The sequence below is a fragment of the Beauveria bassiana genome, assembly GCF_000280675.1.
Source record: "Beauveria bassiana ARSEF 2860 unplaced genomic scaffold BBA_S00005, whole genome shotgun sequence".
NCBI lineage: Eukaryota > Fungi > Ascomycota > Sordariomycetes > Hypocreales > Cordycipitaceae > Beauveria > Beauveria bassiana.
The window spans coordinates 1,285,485-1,311,386 of NW_007930840.1; the positions used below are offsets into that span (position 1 = coordinate 1,285,485).

The window sequence follows — 25,902 nt, forward strand, 5'->3', positions numbered from 1 at the left end:
AATGGTTGAAGTGGGCCGCGCTCCCGGCTGGCGGTTAGCGGCATCCGCTAGCTGCGAGGTCGTTTTCTTCCCGTTGCTTTATTTCCTTTTCTCTCCTTTCACATCTTGAAAAGATGAAAAAAGAAAACAAAACCCCTCCTCGCCGTCGGCTGCGAATAATGTTATCACCACCGTCTTGTCGCCACTCCATTCCAAACCAATGATTGCCTTGTGACAAGCCCAGTCTGCGAGCCTGCAGCAGCAGGGCGACGAATTGTATGACCCGGGAAACTCCATCATAGTGAAATCATACGCTGCGCAATCAAACGATTTCCCGCTGCTCCGTGTCCACTCCACGCTTGTCGTCTCAACACCACTGTGGCCACAGCCTCGACGGTCCCAGCCCAGTATTGGCTCGTGAAACCGGCGCATCGCTCGGTATTACCATTGAGTGAGCTCCTTCATTGCTTCCATTTGGAACAATAGGTTGCAATCACATCTCCGCAACTCTCGTGATCCTCTCGGTACCTGTCGTCATGTACAAAGCCATCCATCCCGTCACTTTGTACGCAAACGGCTATGCACTACCTGGCGGCTGCATACGTTGAATTGACCCAACGAGCGCGCAACCCTTTCGGCATGTTAGACTCTTTACACATGTACCTCTCCGCCTTCAGCCCCAGTACCGGCACGTTTTCGCCCGTTAACAATAAAACGCGGGGGAGCCCGAAGCCGAATCAATATCCGGTCCATCTAACTATTTGGTTTATTATATCCGTACTTGTCAATGAATAATCAGCTGGTGCTGATCTATGATGCCATCGTATATCTACCGAACCAATGCATTGTCGCCTTGCGGGCCGCACGCCGCTGACTGGCGGAACCGTCGCCATGCGCCACACAGCCATTGCCTCACGGCTGCTCCTGCCAATGACAAGGCCTGTCTCCCCCGATTGTGGCAGAGTCAGTCTTTGGCCACTCTTGAACTGATTTGGTCTTCGAAGAGAATCATACTGTTTGGCTTTGCGCTGAAAGTCTATGATCACCACGGCAAATCTCGGCGCAGGGTCTAGTTACAGCCTCCCATGCCTCCCTATATGCCCTTGCTGCACCACACTACCGAGGCACGAGGGAAGACGGTAGGCATGAGGTATCGTGCACAAAGCAGGTGGCAGGCTACTTAGTAGCTAGCAATAGGTGTTCGGACTTGTCCCCTTTTCCTCCAGTCCATTTGTCCCCTGTCTTAGGCTTGTCCCGATCTAAATGGCGTGTAGCCAAGACGCGGTCCTTTTAGCAGCACATTTATAACTCAAACGGCACATGACCCTGGCAGCGAGCTTGCCATGCATCTGGTCAGCTTGACTCGCCGATTTTGGATGATCTCCCGCTTGAGACCAATTCTTCCAATGACTTTCGCCGGTTTTTTAGTGTGACGACAGAGCGCCGCTGGCCAATGACTATCGATAGTCCTCTGTTCCAATGACGAGCTGGTGGATTCAAGTTGCCACAAGCGAGTATACCGGACAACCGAGAACAATACGCCTGCTCAGTATCTGGTCAGTAAGAAAAAAAAGAAACAGGGCAGTGTTCCTATTTACGTGGATGGGCGGGTTCGGGAGAAGCCTTGTCATGTTCAGAGTGCATAGTAAGTTGGTCGCTTCCTGCAGAAACATGAAACGGCCTTGATGAGACGGCCTCAGTGGCATCATAGTTACTACCGACACATGTTGCAGCTGCTTGTATCGTATGTTGGATGCCAGGAAGCTAAGCCGCGATATCAGGAACCACATCTGGGCAAGCTCGGATTTGCAATCAATTGTCGGCACGAGACCAACACATGGACGGCGAGACAATGTAGCCGACTGCATAGGGGCTTTCAGATGGCGCGGCATCATTTGCATACTTTCTCACCCGCTGCAGAGCGGCGAAAGGGACGAACAGAGGTCAGCCATCACCAGCATCTCGGCACGCTCGTTTGACTCCTTCGTTCATGATCGGAAAACCCCGACTGTAGAAAAGTTGACCTTATCGGTTCGACATCGAGACAGATTCCACGATCGATGCTTGTATGTCACGTACTAGCGGGCTAACGGAAGCTGATATTCATGCTATGGAGGTACAAACTTAGGCTTCCCAAAGTGAGGATACGTTTCCCTCGTGTGTTCCGGCTTCGGATGACTGACGGGTAGGCGGTGGCTTGCGGCTTTCTACCTGAGAGTCAATTCGAAATGTTTGTGAATTTACATGATGGAATACAAACTGAAGTTCTGTTTACTCTTTTAGAAGCCCTTTCCGACATAGCTTCGGATTGCTCTGTACTTTTCAGGAACCATAGTCATATCATGAGTTGGGCTGATGGCGAGCTCCACTTGACGTCAGTGCCGACTGCCGAGTTGAAAGCGCAATTATAATGGTTGTGTCCATCTCGCGCTGCTAGCTGTCTCTTCTTGCACGTGTTGGTAAAATAATAACGTCGGGTGGGTGACTGTTGCTGCTTTCCAGCCCCTACTATTTCTACTTTTTTGCCACAATCGAGTGTTGTTGACATGCCGGTTTTAGATACGGGTTTGACAGTGACGGGGTACCGTTATGGGTGCTTTATTAGCTTTCCAAGTTGGCGATTTCCAGTTTAACAAGGCTACCCACCCCACTTTGCGAGGTTCAGCCAAACCTGCTGACGACATCACCAACGTAGTCCGCCGCTCTTTACTTTCGCAACGCTCTCATCGCAAATAATTCTCTATCGCACCTATACCATCGCTGCGTGAGCTCACACTCGCTCGCTTCTCGAACCTGCTAAATAAAGTATGTGTCCGTGGCGCTTCGTCTGCGGATAAACTATCCGAACATTTGACAACTCTTCTACTGACGCACACTGCACACAGCTATCCGACCCCCCCAGCGTTTCAGCATTTTACCGCCATCATGGGCGTCGCCTCGGCACTCATCATTGTCGTGATTACGATTCTATGTGAGCGCTTCCCATGCCGGAGCAAGTCACTGCCGCCCAGCTGTTAACATTTTCTTCCTCACAGTCCCTCCCGCGGGAGTCTGGGCAGTCGCAGGATGTGGCATGGGTAAGTCCAATAATCCATTCGCGAGCCGAACAACATTCAATCCATGCCCTTTTCTTTCCCTCATCTGCTGACAAGGCGACCTCGCGCCGACGGAACAGACTTGTTTATCAACATCTGTCTGACCCTTCTCGGATACATCCCGGGCCACCTGCACGCCTTTTACCTCGAGTACATCTACTTTGATCGCCGGGAGCAGGCACACGAGGGCCGCTACCCTGCCAGGCCGGCGCCAGGTGTGTACTCGGACAACGTGCAGACCGGCGGCCAGGGCTATGGCACCATTGTGCACCAAACATAGGGGAAAACCCTCTTTGAACACACAATGGTATCAATTGACGACAGCAGGGACAACTGCGCGATCATGAAAGCTACCTGGTGAGACAGGTGTCCAAAAAAGGGATGGTGTGGGGAATGGAACTCTTCTTGTGAAGCCTGTCACGGCTTCGTCCCTTTTGTGCCTGCAAGTTTTTAGTCGGCGTCATTGCTAGTTGCGTGAAGAATAACACTTGGTATCCATGACCACCAGATTACCAAGATCGTTTTTGGATGTATCAATTTATGATGTTATGTCGGAGATACCTGGGTTTTGTCGCCTCTGTTACTAAACAATACAACCCTGCTGCACCTACATAGTTATGCTGTACAGCCTCTGAGGTGGCTAGCGCCGAGATGATCGGTGGGCTGATGCGTGATACTCGGTGCTTCGCTGAAGTGGGCTGCGTTAGGTGCTTGGTATGCTTGGTTGGCTGGCTGGCTCAGGTGTGTGATGAAGTACTGGTACGGCGCACAACTTTCTTTGTGCAATTATTCACATTGAGAGTTATCATAAACACAAAGGGATAGCAATTGACTTGTTTCGAGGCGTCTGGCATTCTTCATCTGGTCAACGCTTGACTCTGCATTGAATACCTTGGTAAGAGGATGAGTGGCCAGCAGCATCCCAGAGCCAGACACTGTCGCTGCATGGAGAGGCGGGGGCGGACTGAGTGAGAATTTCGACCTATCATGTCGCCGTCGCCAACGCATCTCGACGAGGGGCGTCCATGCGTGATTGACCACGTCAAGCGGCCCAAGGGCACCGTCCTGTATTTTTCTTCGTTCCTACTATTCTGTCGACTTGGGACTCACTGAACAGTGCATCTGCACACATCATGCAGATGGCTGAGTTGGTGGCTGGACGGGTAGGTGGGGGCAATTCAACGCATTGGCACCTATAGACCAGGTATGGAGATGGCCTCAGACTTTGTGCCATTTCAAAGTTAGGACAAATCATTTGCTCATGCTTTCCATTTCACATCAACAGTATCCAGGGTCATAAATACTCCGCGCTGCGACCAGCAGATATGAAATTGCGCTTCTGCCTATAATGTGTAGTACGGTACACGGTGCATACTCTGTCCCACCACGGCTTATGTTGGATGCTACGAATTTAAGTAGCAGCCTCCCTCCACCTCCGGTCTATTTTTTTCCCTGTCTGATCAAGTTGCCTGTATTATAAATATAATTCATTGCTACCTTAGCAGATTGCCTCTGCGCTGGCGCCGTGTCTAGTGCTACTCACGGTGTACCTTGGTATCAACCAAGGTAGTCACTTGCTTTGCGCCATCGGAACCGGGTAGATATTGTGACACCCCCCGCCATTTCGGCTGCCCGCGCCAATCTTCCTCCTCACACGCAACCTCGCCCTTCTCAATCTCGACAGACCTCGTCACCAGTTACCCCCTGATTGATATACTTTGCTCGATGCATTGATGAGAAATCCTCTCGCGGCGTCTTCGCCTTGATACAGACAGCATGCCGTCTCACTAGCCGTGACTCGACATGTCGCATCCCCTCACTAGTCAACTGCGACGCTTTCAACCGCAACTTCATTCAACGTTTCATTTGGCCTCACAAACCAGCGGAGTCTTGATGTACATCGCACATCCCGTCTTTGCAAAATTGCTACGATTCGGCCCTGTCTTGAGATACGCGCTATCGGCTGGTCCCTCCTTCTAACCTCCGTCAAAACCCCTCGCCATTTTTCCATGCCGTCGCCGACCCCAAAGCCGGCCTCGCCGTCCGCCTCACGCCGCACATATCAATCGCCTCACCCACAGCAGTGCCCGAGACATGGAATCTCCTCTTGCACAGACGGCAACACACAGCAGCTTCATCATAGCCACAACCACAATCCCTTGCCACTCCGCATCAAGCTCCCGTTGCACAACAATTCGACCTCGGCCAGCTTGGTGGCCTCTGTCGCAGAGGGTCGCCCCATCCCAGTGGATGATAGCACCGTCGAAAACCGCACTGAAGCCTTGCGTGAGCTGAACAGCCACTACCCGAGCCGCCATCGGTATGCCAAATCCACCGGCGCCGAGAACACCACCTACTCTGAGCCAGTTATTGTTCGTAGCTACTACCGACCGACACCCAACAAGACGAACCGCATGCCTCGTGCAAGCAGCAGTAGCAATCCCGCGGGAATAGTCGTCGTCCGCAACGGTCACAGCACATCAGGCTCCGTAACAGGGTCTGTTGCTTCAAGAACACGGACATCCCCGCTTGCTGGTAAGATGGCCTCTGCCAGCAGTGGCATGCTCAACATCATGGCTCGGGCGCGAGGCCAGAACCCGCCGTTCGCCAACCGCTCGCACCCAGAAGACGCCAAGTTGCCACCTATCGAAGCTTTCTCATTCAAAAGTTTTCTTGAAAATCTCGACCAACAGGAGACGACAGCCACGAGCAACGACATCAATGCGGATCTCGACAGGATCGCCGAGATATGTGCCCGGTCACGTTACTCTTTGAGCAACCAATATGAAGTGCACTATGGGCCGCACGGCCCCGGCACCAAATTCATCGTAGGGGGTCAGCAAGGACCCGAAAACCACGGACCGACGCTACAAGCAGTTACGTCGGACGATGAGACGAACACAAAGACGGAGCGAAAGCGACGATTAGGCGGTCGTAGGAACAGTCGAGCGATGGGTACACTCGAGACCATCATGTCTTCCAGCCGTTCGTCCGACGAAGACCACTCAAAGAAGGAGTCAGCGGCGGAGATTGCCGACGACGTACGCGGGCGAGTCTCTACCAAGACTTCTCATCACACATCGCCTACTGGTTCAACAACCAGTGCACGACAAGGGCGCCCTCCACAAGATTCTTGCAAGCAACGACCTGCCATCAAGCACACACTTTCGTCATCTCTTGCGCTCATTGACGGCACAAACAAGACGACAACAAACCCATACGCCGACAGTGACATATGTGCGCCGCACAGCGCACCCGCCGTCACTCTTGTAGGTGAACCTGCGCGACCTCAGCCATGCACTAGCCAGCTCGAGGTCCATACTGCCACCTCGGCCGCCAACATGGCCACGGTGACAGACATGGTCTCCGCCGCATCGCGCGGCCACTCGCACACCCATCACTCCGTAGCAGACAAAAGCAGCAACCCGCTGCCCCGTCCCGCCGCCAGAGGGCCCGTATCGCTAGTCGACGGCGCTACGGCGACGGGTCTTCTTCTCTCGACGCTCGCAGGCTGGATCCCGTGGAGCAGCGGTACTCCGACCGACGTCGCCGCGACGCAACAGGGCCGCGCCGTTGGTAGCCTGCGCAGTCTACTGAAGACGGCCGACGATGGTCCAAGCCCCGAGTAGTGAGCGTCGAAGGGAATCCGCAGAGATAATAAAACAAAGACAAAAGACGAGGGAGAAAAAGAAAAGGAACCAAAGCTGGGGCCCGAGAAATGAGACATGACTTTTATGATACCAATTACATGTAGCGAACACAAACACAGGGCCGTGCTGCGGTCGTTCATTCATTAACTTCAAGTTGGTTTTCTTGTGTGTAATATGGCGGCCTGGCAATGCATAATCGATTGTCTGAATAAACCATAACAATCACATCTTTGCTAACTGATTAATTTTTGTGTCTGCCGGATATCAATCTCTACTGTCCGCGCATGACTATTGTTGGACTTGAAAGAGCCAAGCCCGGGCGGCCCTGATGCGGGCCCAGCGCTGTCTTGCTTAATCGCTAGTTCCCCGATGCGATCGCGCTGCCTTGCGTGCTTGTGACGTGAGATCCAACATGGCCGATGATGTGCGGTGCAAGGCCAGCTGTTGTGATGGCTACACATTGCCTGGAGGGTGGTAGTTATAGTGTCGCAGACTTTTCAGTGGAAGCGATACGGAGCAATTCATCGGTTGATGAGCTCGGCGACGCAGCAGTGAAATTGATTGAGAACGACTGTTGACAATTTTCAACAATCCTCAACCTTACCTTCTCGAGAGTGCTAAGCCTTTCTATAGAGACATCTGTAGAGCCAAATTTCGTACATACTCTTCTACCCATTAGACCGTTTCATGGCCCCAAGGAGCAGGGACTCGACCAACGAACAGTCTCGACCTTTCACAGTTCCTTTGCAGAGCATCGTCAAAGGTCTTCTGAATTTTTCTCTTAAAAATATATAAAGAGTGATGACTGAATATATGTAACTTTGTCTTTTAGCTTATGAAAGAGATATCATGGAGATTGAACACAAATTCTGTTCCAGCTCGACAGCCAATGCTACATATTGCCGACTGTGGAATCTTTCGATGGGAATACCCCGTATTACACTCTATTTGAGGCCAAAATATCATATGGTATACGAAGGTCAGTCCCTGAACTCTCCGCTTTGGGGGACTCGCAAGTTGTCGCACTGTACTTCGGCGTCCGCTTTGAACCGATGGCACATTCAGGCATGCGATCGCGTGGCGCTGCACGAAGGTACACACGATACCGGCTATTTGGGGCCATGTGTCGGAGCGAAAAGCAAGTCGATGAGAACGCTCTGACAAAACAAATATGTATACGTGGAAAATTTATATTGAAATAAAACTCGACCGCTGCCTGTCCTTGGTCAGTGTAAGTGATAAGGGCGACTCTGCCTTATCGATAGAGAAGCTCGTGGCTTATCATCCCGCAGATTACTAGATTTACCCCCGACGCGAGGGTGTGTCCTTCTTTAGTGTCGGATTATTATTCCTGCAACCCCTAGCGCAGTTAGTTTTGGCGGCAGGAGTCCCCAGCACTCTCGACTCTCACTAGTTTTCTACGCGCCTAGCATTTCCACGACTCTTTTACATATCCCATGAACATCACCTATCAGAGGCCTTTCTTTCGCGCAAACACCACCAATACGCCTTCTACCGCTACTTCAAACTGTTGTTGTGCAGCCCAAACTTCTTGAGGATATAACGATTACGAAAACGAATAATATCGAATCGCATCGCACGATACAACAGCTTAGAAGCTCTGAGCTAACCCCCCACCCGGACGGCTGCGCAGAGCCGCCCTCGACGTCCTTCCCGAGCATTGCACCCATTAATGAGAGCGTTTCTCGCGTCTTAGGGGCGCTTATAATGCAGAAATGTCGGGGACAACGATTGATGATGTCGTAAAGCGACTCAGTAGCGCCGACATAGGTATGAACAACACCGTTGTCGCAGTGGCTTGCAGCGTGCAAGGCGCAAGCGTAATTGGGTCAACAAACGCTTACTTTCTTGTTTCACAGATACCAAATCCAAAGTAGAGGCCGCTACCACGTTGCGCGACTCCTTAGACCACTACACAACTGGTCCCATATACCCTCCATTCCTGAAGAGGTTGATGCCCATCTTCGTGAACATCTTGCGTGGACCATGCATCTTCCAGAGCAACTCACCAGATCAGGTTTGTGGCAGCGCATCGTCATCTCTCAATCCGCCGACAAGCTAACATGTGCGCAGAAACTACGGAACTGTATTCTGGAAGTTCTTCACAGATTGCCCAGCGCGCCCTCGCCCGCCGAGCCTCTCGAGCCCTATGCCATTGAAGTCGTGGATCTTCTCATGCAGCTAGTGCGTACCGACAACGAGGACAATGCCACATTATGCGTCAAAATCACATCCGACATTATGCGCCATCAGCACAAAGTACTGCAGGGCAAGGTCCAGCAGTTCCTGTCGTTGATCCAGGAGCTTTTCGAGCAAATGGACAAGGTAGTGCGCGAACAGCTAGACAATGCAGCCTCCCCTCCTTTAGCGGTTGGGGGCGCGCCATCCACGCCCGGCGGCTCACAGAATTTCCAGTCACCTCGACCAGCATCGCCCGTTGCATCAGTCACCGAGCTCGGGGCCGACCCCCAACAGCAGAATCGCCCTCTTTTGAAAGGGATGCAGTCCTTCAAAGTCTTGTCAGAGTGTCCAATCATAGTGGTGTCTATATTTCAGGTGTACCGTAATACCGTTCAGCAAAATGTCCGGGCTTTTGTACCCCTCATCAAGTCAGCACTGCAGCTTCAGGCTAGCGCGCAAAAGCAAGCGCACGCAGATGCCGCCGCCAAAGGCAAGATTCACACTGGTGTCAGTCCTCTCATAAAGAATCGGGCGGCATTTGGCGATTTTATCACTGCTCAAGTCAAAACGATGAGCTTCTTGGCCTACTTGCTCAGACAACACTCATCACAACTCACAGATTTTCTGCCGAGCCTGCCCGACATCGTCGTGCGACTGCTTAAGGACTGTCCTAAGGAGAAGTCCGGCACGCGCAAGGAGCTTCTGATTGCAATTCGACACATTATTAACTACAATTGCCGGAAAATCTTCCTACCTAAAATCGACGAGCTCCTCGATGAGCGCACATTGACTGGCGATGGATTGACAGTATACGAGACGATGAGGCCCCTGGCCTATAGCATGCTCGCGGATCTAATACACCACGTGCGAGACTCCCTGAGCCCAGAGCAGATACGCAAGACGGTAGAAGTCTACACCAAGAATCTGCAGGACCCGTTTCCTGGGACCAGCTTCCAGACCATGAGTGCGAAGCTTCTACTTAACATGGCAGAGTGCATCGCGAAGCTGCCTAATAAGGTTGATGCCCGTCACTATCTCATGATGATCCTCAACGCCATTGGGGACAAGTTTGCTTCCATGAACCGCCAGTACCCCAATGCCGTTAAGCTTTCGAAAATTTATCACCAGCAGCAGGAGAGCAGTGCGTCGGAGACGTATCTCGCGGACAAAGAGAGTCCACCTGACTGGGACGAGATTGACATATTCTCTGCTATGCCGATCAAGACTTCGCACCCACGCGACAGAGGCTCCGACCCGGTCGTTGATAACAAGTTTCTTTTCAAAAACCTTATGAATGGGCTCAAGAACACGTTTTATCAGCTGCGAACCTGCAATGTGGGAACACCGATTGATCCGGCAAACGCGCCTTCACACTGGCAAGAAGTAGCCTATGGCTTTACTGCGGAAGAGGTCAACGTAATAGTCAAACTCTTCCGTGAAGGAGCCTACGTATTTCGATACTATGAAATAGAGAAGCCGGCGACTGAATCGCAGTACTCTTCACCTGTCGAGCAAATGGCGAATTTCTACATGATATCGAGCTCGAAAGAGGAGAAGGACCTTCTAGAGACATTTGCCACGGTCTTTCACTGCATTGACCCGGCTACCTTCCATGAAGTCTTCCAGCAAGAAATTCCACACCTCTACGACATGATCTTTGAGCATACCGCGCTGCTACATATACCCCAGTTTTTCTTAGCCAGCGAAGCGACGTCGCCCAGTTTTTGTGGCATGCTATTGCAGTTTCTCATGGATCGAATCGACGAGGTTGGTTCGGCCGATGTCAAGAAGGCATCCATTTTGATCCGTCTTTTTAAGCTGGCCTTTATGGCTGTGACTCTATTTGCCGGTCAAAATGAGCAGGTTCTCCTCCCCCATGTGGTCAATATCGTTACCAAGTCGATTGAGCTCTCGACCAAGGCAGAGGAGCCTATCAACTACTTCCTCCTTCTTCGTGCACTTTTCAGGAGCATAGGAGGCGGCAAGTTTGAACAGCTCTACAAGCAGATCTTGCCACTGCTGGAAATGCTGCTCGACGTTCTCAACAACCTGCTAATGGCTGCACGTAAGCCAGCGGAAAGGGACCTTTACGTTGAGCTCTGTCTGACGGTGCCTGCTCGACTGAGTCATTTGCTGCCTCATTTGAGCTTCCTTATGCGTCCACTCGTCGTTGCTCTCCGCGCCGGCACCGATTTAGTTGGCCAAGGGCTTCGTACACTCGAACTTTGCGTCGACAATTTAACTACGGATTATCTTGATCCGATCATGGCTCCAGTGATTGATGAGCTCATGACTGCGCTTTTTGACCATCTGCGACCGCATCCTTACAATCATTTCCACGCGCACACCACCATGCGCATCCTCGGTAAATTGGGAGGTCGAAACCGCAAGTTCATGTCCGCGGCTGTACCACTCGCCTATAAGACATATGCAGACGATTCTTCCAGCTTTGACGTTCGTCTCATTGGTTCCAAGAATGACAGAGCTTTCCCTGCCGATTTGGGTATCGACTTTGCAATTCAGAAGCTTATGGAAGTTGTCAAGAACGGCAAAGGCAACCAGGCCAAGCAGTGCGAGGACTATTATAAGAGCCAAGCGCTACATTTTATCAAAACTCAGCTGAAGCTGCGCATCGGGTACGATCAATTACCAGAAAATTTGCCGCGTGTTGTTCGATTACAGGCCCAAGATCTGCTTGCCCGTAAACTCGACATCAACTTTGCGCCCTTTGAGATATTGAGCCGCGACAAGTCCGTTTCGAAGAAAGATGAGCAAGATCAAATCACAAAGCGTCTGTTGAAGGCCGTCATGTTTGCCTACTCGATTCCCGACTTCAAAGAGAGTGCTTCGGCTTTCATGCAGAATATTTGCAGACACTTCGCCCTGATCGAGATTGGAAGGTCACTCGTCGACTTCAAGCGCACAACGAGTCCATTCGATCCAAAGGCCGGCGAAGGGCCGCTCTTCATCGATACTCGTGTACTGTCCGATGCCATTGTCGAGTCGTTGGCCTCTGACCACCCTGATGTTCGTGAAGCAGCTCAAACTGCCATTCACGACCTTTTCCAGTGCGCTGCTACCGTGTTCGGCTCCCCCGACAATGTCGGCCGCCTGCCCCTGTTTAGTCACCTTAGCAGCACCTTCTGCCACAGCTGCTATGAGGAAGAATGGTTTACAAAGGCCGGAGGCAGCCTCGGCATCAACTTTCTTCTCACTGAACTTGATTTCGGCGATCAATGGGTCGCGACGAAGCAGATGGAATTCATCCGCTCGCTCATGTATGTCATCAAGGACATGCCTCCTGATCTCCCCGAGAAAACGCGATGCCTTGCCCAAACCAGCTTGGAAGTGCTCCTCCATCGCATCACCAAGAACATCAAAAAGGAGGACGCGCTGCCTGTCCAGCAACAGCAGGGGCAGCCCCTAGTCAAGCAGCCAAGTCTCGCGCAAATCTGCATGCAATTCAACAATGAATTGTTTCACATGAACAAGTTTGTGCGCGAGACAGCAAGGGAGTCTCTCGAGCTCATTGCCAAGGCTGCCAGCTGTGAAGTCTGGGAACTGGTTGAGCCGTACAAGGACCGGTTCTTGCAACCCATCTATGCCAAGCCACTCCGCGCTCTGCCATTTGCTATCCAGATTGGATATATCAACGCCATGACGTACCATATGAGCCTCAAGAGCGACTGGGTCAAGTTTGATGATAACCTCAACCGACTGCTAATGGAGTCACTTGCTCTTGCCGATGCCAGTGACGAGTCGTTGGCCAATAAGCCAGCGGAGTACCGCACTCACGAGCACATTGTCAACTTGCGCGTTTCTTGCATCAAGCTTTTGAGCATGGCCATGTCCTTCGAAGACTTCAACAACGGTCCTACCAAGGGCAAGATCCTGTCAGTCTTCTTCAAGTGCCTTTACTCGGACTCGAAGCCTACAATTGCTGCGGCCAACGATGCTCTCAAATCTATCCTGCTGGTCGATCGGAGGTTACCTAAGGACTTACTTCAAGGTGGTCTGCGTCCCGTTTTGCAGAGCTTGTCAGACCCCAAGCGACTTAATGTCAACGGCCTTGAAAATCTGTCTCGTCTACTGAAGCTACTTACAAGCTACTTCAAAGTCGAAATTGGTGTGCGCTTGCTGGATCAAGTGGATGGCATAGTTGACCCTAACGCCTGGCAGCAAATTTCCTTCACTTTTTTCGAGCAAAATTCTCAAATGAAGGTTATCGCAGCTATTTTGTACATTTTCCATCTCCTACCCCCTCAGGCCGAGACTTTCAAAGAGCGACTGATTAATACTCTGCTTGAGCTCGAGGATCGACTGAGAAGAACACACCAAAGTCCGTTCAGGGAGCCCATGTATCTGTACTTGAACAGATATGCTAAGGAAGTCTGGGGCTTTCTAATCAGCAAGATTGATGAACTTAAGTACGGCAGACTCCTTGCCCAAGTGCTCTTACATCCTGACAGCGGCCCAATGCGCGAGGTTGCTGCAGCAGAATTTGAGACCCTCCAGAAGAAGTGCAATGAGGTTATTGGCCAGAATAACGAGAAGAAATTCACTGCCATGGTCAACACCATTCACATCTTACACTCCCTTTCGCAGTACCCCGATGCATGCGGATGGATGGACAAGAAGGAGTATCTGAACTGGCTGAAGAAGATAGGCAAGGATCTTGAGAGCCACCTTTGTAGCTATACCTGTCCTGCCGCCATGCGCCTTCCTGCTCACCAGGCAGCCGAGCAGCTCATGGATGTTTTGGTCAAGACTCTGGAACGATCTCCAAAGGACTTGGACGCGCTGTTCGGCCTCATTGAACCCGTCACGGCCGAGGAGCTCCGCTCGACCCAGGCGCTTTTCTCGTTCATCTACAAGAATGTCATTTCCAGCTCTTCAATCGACTTCTGGAGAAGCACGGTGCTCCGTTGCCTAGATGCGTACTCCGCCAGAAATGTCTCGAATAAGACGAAATATTTCCTGCTACACAATATTGTCAACCCAATCGTTGCAATGGATGTCATGAGACGCTGGAATCGGCCGGAGCAAGACAAATCACAACGTTTCATGGACAAAGCAGTCATTGATGCTGTGAGCTCCAAGATTTGGAAGGTCCATCCAGACATGGCTTCAGATGATGCAGCTGGTATTGATCACACGAGGTTTGAGGTTCTCCAACTCTCGGCAATGCTTGTCAAATATTACTACACCACCTTGCAAGAGGCTCGCAAGGACATCATCAAGTTCGGTTGGACATATATCCGTCTGGAGGATATTATCAACAAGCATGCCGCTTACGTCGTCATCGGTTATTTTATTGCACACTACGAAACGCCGACTAAGATTGTAAATCAAGTGTACCTATCCTTGTTGAAGACAAACCAGAACGAAGGACGTGCCTTGGTGACGCAAGCTCTTGAACTCATCGCACCCGTGCTGCCCAAGCGCTGTGCTACTCTGCCGAGCGAGAAATTCCCTGCTTGGCAAGTTGTACCTCGCCGCATTCTCGCCGACGAAGGACACAATGTTCAGCAAATGATGAGCATCTTCCAGTTTCTTGTGAAGCATCCGGAGCTATTCTACGAAGCGCGTGATAAGTACATTGTACTCATCATCAGCTCTCTGCGCAAGGTTGCCGTGCCACCAAACCCTTCCCATGAGCACAAGAAACTGGCTCTCAACATGATGTGGTTGATCTGGACCTGGGAGCAATGGCGCGTCGAAGGCAGGAGCGGTATCATTGGCGGGTCAGTTTCTCCCGTGTCTAGGAAGCGAAAGCTTGATAGCACAGATCAGCCAGTCGTCTCACCGGCACCTGCCAAGACGGTCCCCGAGTATCTCATACCTCCGGGTTTCCGGCAAAAGATGCTGAAGTTCCTCGTGGAGTTTATCGCTCAGCTGAATGAGCGTTATGTGCTTCCTTCTGCCAAGCCACGGGAGCCAACTCCTACGACTATGCCCGTACCGCAGACATCCAGCGAGCTTTGTAAAAAGGCCATGTCGTTGCTGCACCACTTGGTGCAACCTCAGTACTGGGGCGATCTGGAGCTTGACTTGTTTCCTAATGTCACCGACGTCATGCTCGCCAGTGAGAAGACTCAAGTCATCCTCAATGCCGATCCCACAGACAAGGAGAAGTATGATGAGAAATTTCTCACGAGCATCATCAATACTCTGCAAGTCGTCCGCATCCTTCTGAATGCCAAGTCAGATGACTGGATTCAAAAGAATGTCCCCGCTGTGCGGAAGGTGCTGGATCAGTGCCTCAGGTCTGAAAACCCCGAGATTCAAGATTGCTTGCATCTCGAAGACAAAAAATATGATGATGGCCGCGATTTAAGATCAACCGTCAAGCGTGTGTTGGAGGCTATTCCTGAAGACACCCCGATGGAGGACGCTGATGCGGATGGCGAGTCTGAACCGTCGTGCTCCGAGATTGTTCAATACTTGTCTCAAATCGCGACCGATCAAATGAACAATGCCTGTTACTTTTCCGGTGTCAACATTCTGTGGTCTCTGGAAGACCGCAAGCCTGCTATTATTGACCGGCACATTCCTTCCCTGATGAAGGCTCTGCAGAGCAAACATGCTCGTGAACACGTCCAGCATTACAATGCCTTGGCAAACGCCGCCAGCGGATCTCAGCGCGCTGCCGATGCTCCCGCTACCACCGGCGAGCTTCCTGCGTATGAACTGGAGCTCCAGACGCGATTGATGATCAAAGAAATCCAAGTTGTTGCATTGAGAATGGAGACGCTGGGGGACAACAGAAGACCTTTTCTCAGCGTCTTGGCGACCTTGGTGGAAAAGTCACTGCACATTGATCTTTGCACGGAGATCCTGAACATGGTTGAAGGTTGGGTATTTCGAGTAGAAGGCTCGTGGCCGACGCTTAAGGAGAAGACGGCCGTTCTTCACAAAATGCTCTGCTTTGAACACAGACAGGACCCTACCATGCTGTCCAAGTTTCTGGAATTGGTGATCAAGATCTACGAAGACCCGAGAATTACGAGAACCGAACTTACCGTGCGCATGGAACATGCTTTCTTGATCGGGACCCGAGCCGCTGATGTTGAGATGCGCAACCGTTTCATGACCATTTTTGACAAGAGCCTTTCCAAGACTGCCAGCGTCCGCTTATCCTACATTTTGACTGCACAGAATTGGGACACCCTGGCTGATTCATATTGGCTAGCGCAAGCTTCGCAGCTCCTATTCGGAGCCATGGAAATGAACACAGCCATCCAGCTGCACCATGAAGATTACCGAGTCTTGACTGCATCGCAACTCGCAGCGGTCTACCCCAAGGATACTGCGCGTGAGCCCACGGCCATGTCGGATGACAAATTTGATGAGTTGATGTTAAAGCACCGCCGCTTCATCCATGAGTTGGGTGATGTGAAGGTCAAGGATGTCATCGAACCCCTTGCACAATTGCAGCACGCCGACAATCAGCTCGCTCACCAATTATGGCAGACCATGTTCCCAATGTTCTGGTCTGCTACGGCTCGTGACGAGCGTGCCGATCTCGAGAGAGGTATCGTCGCTCTTTTGACCAAGGACTACCACAGCCGCCAGATTGACAAGCGACCAAATGTTGTACAGTCTCTCGTCGAAGGGGCTGGCAGGACTTGGCCGGACTGCAAATTGCCCCCCCATGTGCTCAAATTTGAGGCCAAGACCTACGATGCGTGGTATGCCGCTCTTGTACAGCTAGAGAATGCCGCCATCAAGCCCATGGGTGACTCAGCTACTGTTCGAGAAAGCAATCTGGACGCTCTTGTCGAATTGTACGGGGCTTTGCAGGAAGATGACCTGTTCTATGGAACGTGGCGGCGCCGCTGCCAGTTTGTAGAGACAAACGCCGGCCTGTCTTACGAGCAAAATGGTATGTGGGATAAGGCCCAGAAATTGTATGAAAATGCACAGATCAAGGCTCGAACTGGTGTCATTCCCTTCTCGCAAGCAGAATACATGCTTTGGGAGGATCACTGGGTTCTCTGTGCTCAGAAGCTGCAGCAGTGGGAGATTCTGCAAGACTTTGCCAAACACGAAAACTTCCAAGACCTTCTGTTGGAATGCGCCTGGCGCAACACGGAGATGTGGCAGGACGAGCAGCACCGCGAAGCTCTGGATAATATCATCAAGGGCGTCATGGATGCGCCTACCCCCCGCCGGGCTTTCTTCCAGGCGTTCATGTCGTTGCTCAAGTACCACAACCAACAGGAGACGCTTGCCGACTTCGGCCGTGTCTGCGATGAGGCCATTCAACTTTCGATTCGCAAGTGGCACCAGCTGCCTGACCGATTGACCAATGCCCATATACCTTTGCTGCAGAATTTCCAGGAGCTTGTTGAGATGCATGATGCTAGTGTGATCTGCCAGAGCTTGGCAAGCACTACTGCTGCTAACCTTGATCTTAAGTCGGGCGAGCTCAAGCTGCTGTTAGGTGCCTGGCGCGACCGTCTCCCCAATGTTTGGGATGACATTACTGCCTGGCAGGATCTTGTCACTTGGCGACAGCACATCTTTGGCGTGATCAATCAAACGTATTTGCAACTGCTACCCCCGCAGGGAGGGCAAAACGGTGGCGCTGCATCTTCGTTTGCCTACCGCGGCTACCATGAGACTGCCTGGATCATTAACAGATTTGCCCATGTCGCGCGCAAGCACAATCTGCCGGATGTCTGCATAAGTCAGCTCAGTCGCATTTACACTCTGCCAAACATCGAAATCCAAGAAGCCTTTTTGAAGCTTCGTGAGCAAGCCAAGTGCCACTACGAAAATCCCGAAGAACTCAACAGTGGTCTCGACGTTATCAACAATACTAACCTCAACTACTTCAATCCTCAGCAGAAGGCGGAATTCTATACTCTTAAGGGCATGTTCCAGGAGAAGCTGAAGCACAAGGATGAAGCCGACGCGGCGTATGGAACGGCTCTGTACTTTGATATTGGTGCAGCCAAGGCATGGGCCGAATGGGGCCATTTCAACGACCGCAAATTTAAGGAGAACCCTTCGGACCTGAATGCGGCCCGACAAGCTCTCACATCGTACTTGCAAGCCGCCGGTAGCTACAAGAATGCCAAATCACGCAAGCTTCTGGCTCGCATCTTGTGGCTTCTGAGCCTCGACGATGCCAAGGGTAGCATTGCCATGGGCTTTGATGACTTCAAGGGCGAAACCCCCGTGTGGTACTGGATCACGTACATTCCGCAGCTTCTGACTGGCCTGGGTCACAAGGAGGCACCCCGTGTGTACCAAATTCTGCTCAGCATCGCCAAGTCTTACCCACAAGCACTGTACTTCCAGCTCCGCACCAACCGAGAAGATATGTTGGTCATCAAGAAGAATCAGGAAGCCAAGGAGAAGGCACGCCAGCGACAGCAGTCCATGGCAAACATGAAGGCGGGTGCTTCGCCGTCTGTGGTCAAGTCTGACACCCCCAAACCCGACAACGCATCCCGTCCTGGTACCGCCAACAATGGCGATGTCGTTGTCAAGACTGAGGGCGATTCAGCGGCTACGCCAGCAACCCCCGCTACTGTAGCCGCAGCCTCTACTCCAGTGCCCGGGTCCGATGCCAAACCCCCAGGCCAAACTGCGCAGACCGCGCAAACTGGGCAGAACGGGAAGAAGCCTCCGTGGGAGCTCACGGAAGAAATTATGGCGGTCCTCAAGACAGCATTCCCTCTGCTGGCCTTGTCAATGGAAACCATGGTCGATCAAATTCAAAAGCACTTCAAGTGCCCACCCGACGAGGATGCTTATAGATTGATTGTGGCGCTACTGAATGATGCTTTGACATATGTCAGTCGCACGCCGCCGTCTTTCGCTAGAAGCGTTAAGCTCCCTTCGGCGACCGAGACCAACATTACGCGATTTGCGGAGACAATTCTGCCGAGCCATATCAAGAAGTCGTTTGAGGCAGACTTTGTGGATGTCAAGCCAACAATGTACGAATACATCCATAAGCTGCGTCGCTGGCGTGGCAAATTCGAGGAGAAGCTGGATCGCCGAATCTGTCACACGCCTCTCGAGGCCTTTTCGCCTCACCTGAGCGAATTTCGGTACCAGAAGTTTGATGAAGTTGAGGTGCCAGGCCAGTACTTGCAGCACAAGGACAAGAACCAGGACTTTATCCGCATCGAGCGCTTCCTACCAAATGTCGACCTGGTGCGCTCCATCAGTGCATCGTATCGTCGTCTCAAGATGCGTGGTCACGATGGCAGTGTTCATTCGTGGGCTGTTCAGCACCCAGCCGCACGGCACTGTCGCCGTGAGGAGCGAATCTTACAGCTCTTTCGCCAGCTCAACCAGACGCTGGGACGCAAAAAGGAGAGTCGACGGCGCGACTTGCAGTTTACGCTGCCACTCATGGTCCCTCTGGCGCCTCATATCAGGATCGTACAAGAGGATACGTCGTACATTACGCTGCATGGAATTTACGAAGACCATTGCCGACGTGTGGGCATGTCAAAGGATGAGCCGGTCTTGTTCACGCTCGAGAAGCTCCGCGGTGTGCTTGAGAATAAGGGCCAGGGTAAGGCAGAGCTCACACCCACGGCACGCCTCGAGGTCTTCAATGCAATTCAAGAGAAGTGGGTGCCGCCTACAGTTGTCTTGGAGTACTTTCAGAAGGTGTTTCCGCAGTTTGCTGAGTTTTGGCTGTTCCGTCGCCAATTCTCGTACCAGCTGTCGTCTCTAACGTTCATGACATACATTCTGTTTATGCACAACCGCTACCCGGGCAAGATGAATATTGCCCGTGGATCAGGAAACATTTGGGGCTCCGAGCTGATGTCGTTTATGGGAGCCAACAAGCCCTTTTTCCATAACCCAGAGCCGGTGCCGTTCCGTCTTACGCCGAATCTGCAAACCCTGATGGGTCCTCTGGCCACGGAGGGCATCTTTGCATGCGCCGTCATGGCTATCGCGCGATGCCTGACTGAGCCCGAGGACGAGCTAGAGCATGCGTTAACGCTCTTTGTGCGAGATGAAATGATCTTTTGGCTCACGAGCAGTCACCGCAACGGTATCAGCGAGAGTCAGTTACGCGAGTCGGTGCAGGTGAACAGCGATAGCATTGTCAAGCGCGCTGCAAGCTTGGCTCACAACCCGTCGGGCAACTTGCCTGCCAACCAGACAGTCATTGATGCGGTGGCCCAGGCAGTTAATCCAATGAATTTGGCGCAGTGTGATGTTTTATGGATGCCATATCTATAGTTGATGGCAACTTTATTTGTCAAATTTTTTTCTCGTTTCTTTTTATGTTTATGTTTATGTTGATGATGACGGAGGACGGAGGACTTTGAGACTATGTATTTTTGATCATTTTTTCCAAGGGCCCAAAAGTTATGGCAAGGAGTTTTCAAGGACATTGTGCCCCTGGCATGGGACTATTCACAAACAAGTTAATTTGCTTTAATATACAATGTATGAGTTTTACTTTGGTGTCTATGCAATGTGACGTTGTGAGATTTGTGGCAACATTTCGACGGAAGTAACGCATTCACAGTAAACTAGCGAATATTTCGTTCCAGTATACAGCAGCAGGTCATTGACCCGAAGAGGTAGCATATTTTATGTACGAGACTTTTAAAGGCAACAGGAAGCGCCCTTCTTGTCAGTAGAAGGAAAGTAAATTGATCAAGATGAATGGGAAACCCTTCACTTCGTTTGACGATACGGATACACTGTACTGTGTTGGGGCAAGGCCGAGTGGGATATTGCCGAATTGCCGCGGCTTTTCCCAAATCGCCGCGCTAAATGGGCGAGTCCACGCCGCTCACTCACCACTCCTTCCAATTGCGGCTGTCAATCTCTTCTAATGCAGAGGTCTCGAAAAGTCTCAATGAGAATATAAAGCTGCGCAATCATGGCCTCTACAACACCTACCAAAGCCTGCGTGCCGTGTCGTGGCCGCAAAACAAAATGCGACGCCGCGACGATTGGCGTGCCGTGCAGCGGCTGTGTAAGTCGAAACTGTGCAGAGAGCTGCACAATCGCGACGCGCAGACGCCGCAGAAGGTCAGTGACTTGTTGTGTATTTCTCAGTACTCGGTACAATGAATTGCTGACCGGAGACCGAGACAACTGATAGACCCGGTGAGGCCGCGAGAAGCATCAGTGCCGCATTACCCCAGCAGCGGCAACAGACGATTGTGAGTTTACACATTGCACGATACTGCGAGCGCGCGGGGATAGCACTTTATGGCAGCGTATCGGGAGGTTCAATGACGAAAAAGTACTAATGCGCGGCGCAATGTAGGCAAACACACCAAAGGCGCAGCCGCTGCGTGCCTCATCGCTGGCTTGGTCGCGCAGCCCCGGCGGCTCGTCCCGGCATGCGCCGACGCCGGACTCGATGGACAAGCATCAATCTCGGACGCAGCTTCATTACTATCACATCTTGAAAGAGGCCGTCAATGATGGCGCGCTTGATGATGAACAGAATGACAAGACCGGGACACCGTTTGACTCGGCCGACGATGGGCATGGGACGCCTCCATTGGACGACATTGACAAGGAATACCTGAGCAAGAAGAGGGTTTTCGACTTGCCGCCCATGCATGTGAGAGAGACGCGATTAATCTTTTTCTCTCACTTTTTCCAACCCGGTTTACTAACGGCGTGACGCAGCGTCGCCTTTCTCACTAGCTATTTCGTACTGCTGGAGCCGTGCTCGCCCATCATTGACAAGGTCGATTTCGTAAACAAGTTTGAAGCCGGAACATGCTCGCTATTCTTGTTGTATACAATCATGGCAACCGCTAGCCTATACGTGCCGCACGAAATTATAGAGCAGTGCGGGTTTGTTGATAGGTCAGAGGCGCAAGCCACTTTTGCGTCGAGAGCCACTCTACTCTGCGACTTTGGTGTCGAGAGCGATGCTCTGCCGTTGATTCAAGGATCGATTCTCATGACCAGAGTTCTCGCCGAGCAGCCTACGGACAAGGACTCCAACTACTGGCTCTATAATGCCCTTCGACTCGCCACCAAGCTTGAACTCTACAGCCAGTGAGTGTGTCCCCTGCTTATCATCCGCTCTTTTCGGCCGCGCAGCTAACAAAGCCTGTTCAAGTTTGAATCGAAACGACGAGTCTAATGATAGCTCTGGAATGTATTCAAGAATTGCATGGTCTCTTTACGTAAGTGTTGAAAATCTTGCAGCGCGGTTTCCTCTGGCAATTACGGGGGCTGATGATGGCTGGTGTTGCAAAAGTGCCGCCATGTTTTTCATTTAGTTTCCGAGTTTCGCAATACAGCATACATGAATAGTCTTCCAGCTATGGAGACGCCGACGACGAGCGCCTGGAGCACGGAGCCAATACCGCCAGAGTATCGAGACATTGTGCCTCCAACCACTGGCCAGCAAAAAGCCTTGTTTATAGCCATTTGCAAATTGGCAAAAATCTGTGAGATTGGCAGTTCTTTCTAACTTTTTTACAAGTTTCTAATGATGAAAATCCAGATGGCGTAGTAGTGTCCAAGATTGCTCAGGATCCATGCCTTGATCTTGCGTCGTTGATGCGACCGTTGAATGCCTGGCGCACATCACTCGCCACACAATTACAGCTTGGCGACCAGTCACCAAATAGCAACATTCACTACTTGGAACTACTAGGCACCAGCTACAGATACGAAGCCACATCATGTCGCTTGATCCAGCGGCAGCTTCGGTGCGTGGATGCGCCAAAAAGCAACGCTGCGAAGCAGAGACTCCGGTCTGCCATGCTCGAGCTCGACGGCGTAACCGCAAGACTCCTAGCCAACGGCATGATGAGTGAGCTCATAATTCCAATGTACGTATCAATCATTGCAAAGAACCTTGCACAGAAAACAACACCTTTTGCAAAAGAAAAAAAAAAAAAAAAAAAACTTGGCTGACCCCCATGTCCCAACCTAGGATGACGGCTGTGCCGGCATTGCTGGCGCTACACCTCGAAGCTGCTCTGGACCCTTCAGAGTCGGAACTGGTCCGTTCCATGTCTCGCATATCCATTAGCCAGGCCATGCTGGCGCTGTACCAGTTGCGCGAGATACCGGCCGTCAAGAAGGCGATTCCGCTCTTTGAGCTGATACTCTCGCGAAAGAAGCTCTACGATGGTAGTGGGGGGCCCGCAGACGACGACGACGACGCCGACGACGACGACGACGACGACGCACCGCAAGTATGCAGCCCGCCCGAGTCGCCGTGGGAGGAGGCCGCCGGTACGGTGATGGTGCCGCCGCGGCTGCGGCCAAATGCGGAGCTGGCAGACGTGCCGGGGGAATACTTTGATTCCTTTGTTCGGGATTTCCTGGAGTACGACGCAGTGGGTAAATGGGATTTCGAGCAGGTGGACTTGTTGCGTCTAGCCTAGCTGGATATGATTGTACGAGTATTGTGCAGGAGATGATGGATTAAACAAGGATTACGGGTGAGGGCAAAAGTAGCTGTGAGGAGTCTTTGGCATCATGTTCCTTTTTCTTTGACAAATATTCCTTTTGCTTTGACAAGCTTTGCCAATATTTGACCTGAAGTTTATAGAACCCGTTTAGATGGACTTGCGGAAATACGAAAAGAAATCCAATCGATATTGGCCCGCTTCATTGTGGTTCATGTATCGTCCTGTTATACGAATACATGGGACGGAAATAGCGGAAGTGGTGATCTCTCGGCATAATGCAAAACTGCCCCGACCTGAGCTCGGCGGGAAGAGCGGCCTTGGGGGGTGGGATTTGCGAGGCTGATTAGAATGTGGCTTCATGAGCAAGGAAGATGTTGTAATTTGAGTGGTACTTGGTAGTAAGAGGACCTGATTCGGCCGAATTTTCCTCACAAATTTCAGCGATAAACCTAGTATTATTCGGTCGAAATGGCAAAGTAGTAGGACTTTTAAAAAAAAATTCACACTGCGGCATCATTCATTCCAGAAGCACTATCCGTACTTATCTGCAGGCGTAAAGTTGGAGTAATCAAGGGCTTGGCAGCAGCGCCGATCGGGGTCTATCCAGTTGCCAGCCCACGGAGGATCAACGCCGTAGCGGTACCACACCCACTACAAAATCGGCTGAAAACGGGTTAACAAGAAAGTGATTGAGCGTAATGGAAACTTGAATAATCAGCAGAAAACTTTGAAAATAAAAAGAAAAGTGGTAATTTGGTCGAAACTCTTCTGTATGCGCCATTTCTCGAGTTGTTAGCGCGTCAGAACGGACTATACGGTAACTATTCACTATCACTATTCCCCAGTATGACATACCCCAGACAAGAACCCCGGACGGAGCGGGATCGGACAGCCGAGATTATAAGCTGAACAGCACGGCTCACACGGCTTACCCAGAACAAACATCATCACCAAGTCGTCGTAGCACATCAAGACACCATGGATCTAGAAACCATGCCTCGCAAGCTCTGGGAGCATCCCAACCCCAAAACGACGGAAATGTGGCAGTTTATGCAAAATTGCAACAGCCGCTTCGGCTTGAATATGCAGGTAAGCAAGAGCCCGCTTCACCACTTCTACGCTCTCTCTCTCTCTCTTTCTCTCTTTCGTCACGCCGGGAACTCTTTTTTTTTTTTCCCTGTTCTTTTCTTTTTCTCTTTGACTAACTGAGCCTCGTTGCTTTTGCCTTTTGGCGATTAAAATGTAGACCTTTGACGAGCTCTACGCCTGGTCCTGCGCCAAACGCGCCGATTTCTGGGGCGCCGTCTGGGACGGCCAGCGGGCCATTCACGAGGGCACCTTTTCGCGGGTGGTGGACGAGGCCATCCCCGTGGACGGCCTGCCGCGCTGGTTCGAGGGCGTGCGGCTCAACTTTGCCGAAAACTACCTATACCGGCGCAGCCTGGAGCACGGCGCGGGGACGCGGGGTACGCGCGGCAAGGAGGACGACAAGGTGGCCCTGGTCGAGGTGCGTGAGGGCGGTGCTGGCGAGGAGCGCGCCGTGACCTGGCGCGAGCTGCGTCGGGATGCGGGCAGACTTGCGGCGGCCATGGAAGCTCGCGGCGTGACAAAGGGTGATCGCATCGTGGCGGTGGGCGCAAACTCGTACACGACGCTGCTGGTGTTTTTGGCGGCGACGTGGCTCGGCGGCCTTTTTAGCAGCAGTTCGACTGATATGGGCATCAACGGGCTGCTGCAGAGAACGACGCAAATAAACCCCAAGGTAAGGTGACGATTAGTAGACGGCGCGGCGGAACCCCGAACTTGTTGCTCACCAGTTCCTACCTAGTTTGTCTTTTTCGACGACGGCGCCCTCTACAACGGCCGCATCATCGACCTCCGCGAAAAAATGTCTGGCATGCTGCAAGGTCTCGTCGCCGACTGCAGCAGCTTCGAGTCCATGATTGCCATTCCACGCTTCGCCGCTTCACCCTACCACACGGCGCACCTAGCACCACGCGTCGAGCGCTGGGAAGACTTTCTCTCATCCGCCGCCGCCGCCGGCGCGGACGACGGCTTCCCACCCGAGTTTGTGCGCGTCGGCTTCCAGGACCCCATGGTGGTGTACTACTCGTCCGGCACCACCGGCGCGCCCAAGGCCATTGTGCACGGCGTCGGGCCCATGCTGCTCGCCGGCCACAAGGAGAGCGTCTTGCACCGCGGCATGTGCCCGGACGACGTCATGCTGCAGTACACGACGACGGGCTGGATCATGTACATGTCGGCCGTCGGCGCGCTGATTAGCGGCTCCACGTCGATTCTCTACGACGGGAGCCCGCTCAAGCCCGACGTCGGCGTGCTGGTGCGGCTCGTCGCCCGATACGGCGTCACCGTGCTGGGGGTGAGTCCCCGGTGGATGGCCGAGCTCATCAGCAAGGGGCTGGCGCCGCGCGACATGGCCGACGTGTCGACGCTGAGAACCGTGACGTGCACCGGCATGGTGCTTCCGGACCAGACGTTTGACTGGTTCTACGACGTTGGCTTTCACAAGCACACGCAGCTGGCCAACATGAGCGGCGGCACCGACATTGTAAGTTTCTCTCTCTG

At 52.1% G+C, this 25,902-nt stretch overlaps 6 protein-coding genes across 6 annotated transcripts in view; all 6 read left to right on the plus strand.

Moving 5' to 3' along the window:
• Positions 1 to 2,904: 2,904 nt before the first annotated feature.
• Positions 2,905 to 3,354, plus strand: BBA_02679 (stress response RCI peptide, putative; the record flags this gene model as incomplete). The annotated part of the gene is made up of 3 exons (XM_008597776.1): positions 2,905 to 2,950; positions 3,015 to 3,056; positions 3,155 to 3,354. The coding sequence occupies 3 exons, from the start codon at positions 2,905 to 2,907 to the stop codon at positions 3,352 to 3,354; spliced, it is 288 nt and encodes a 95-aa protein (XP_008595998.1).
• A 1,729-nt stretch (positions 3,355 to 5,083) lies between these two features.
• BBA_02680 (uncharacterized protein) lies at positions 5,084 to 6,703 on the plus strand (the record flags this gene model as incomplete). Its single annotated transcript, XM_008597777.1, has 1 exon — positions 5,084 to 6,703. One exon carries the CDS (start codon positions 5,084 to 5,086, stop codon positions 6,701 to 6,703), a length of 1,620 nt encoding a protein of 539 aa, XP_008595999.1.
• Positions 6,704 to 8,460: 1,757 nt separating this feature from the next.
• On the plus strand, positions 8,461 to 20,149 carry BBA_02681 (FAT domain-containing protein; the record flags this gene model as incomplete). The annotated part of the gene is made up of 3 exons (XM_008597778.1): positions 8,461 to 8,515; positions 8,605 to 8,762; positions 8,819 to 20,149. 3 exons carry the CDS (start codon positions 8,461 to 8,463, stop codon positions 20,147 to 20,149), a joined length of 11,544 nt encoding a protein of 3,847 aa, XP_008596000.1.
• Positions 20,150 to 20,857: 708 nt separating this feature from the next.
• On the plus strand, positions 20,858 to 21,583 carry BBA_02682 (uncharacterized protein; the record flags this gene model as incomplete). The annotated part of the gene is made up of 4 exons (XM_008597779.1): positions 20,858 to 20,953; positions 21,016 to 21,087; positions 21,195 to 21,497; positions 21,566 to 21,583. The coding sequence occupies 4 exons, from the start codon at positions 20,858 to 20,860 to the stop codon at positions 21,581 to 21,583; spliced, it is 489 nt and encodes a 162-aa protein (XP_008596001.1).
• A 103-nt stretch (positions 21,584 to 21,686) lies between these two features.
• On the plus strand, positions 21,687 to 23,289 carry BBA_02683 (uncharacterized protein; the record flags this gene model as incomplete). The annotated part of the gene is made up of 4 exons (XM_008597780.1): positions 21,687 to 21,943; positions 22,205 to 22,341; positions 22,398 to 22,728; positions 22,833 to 23,289. 4 exons carry the CDS (start codon positions 21,687 to 21,689, stop codon positions 23,287 to 23,289), a joined length of 1,182 nt encoding a protein of 393 aa, XP_008596002.1.
• Positions 23,290 to 24,294: 1,005 nt separating this feature from the next.
• Positions 24,295 to 25,902, plus strand: part of BBA_02684 (acetoacetate-CoA ligase) — a gene marked incomplete at both ends in the record, with an annotated part of 2,654 nt that continues 1,046 nt past the window's right edge. Inside the window, 3 exons of the mRNA XM_008597781.1 lie at positions 24,295 to 24,405; positions 24,563 to 25,078; positions 25,145 to 25,885. Coding sequence (XP_008596003.1) covers positions 24,295 to 24,405; positions 24,563 to 25,078; positions 25,145 to 25,885 — 1,368 coding nt within the window. The remainder of the gene's footprint in view (positions 24,406 to 24,562; positions 25,079 to 25,144; positions 25,886 to 25,902) is intronic.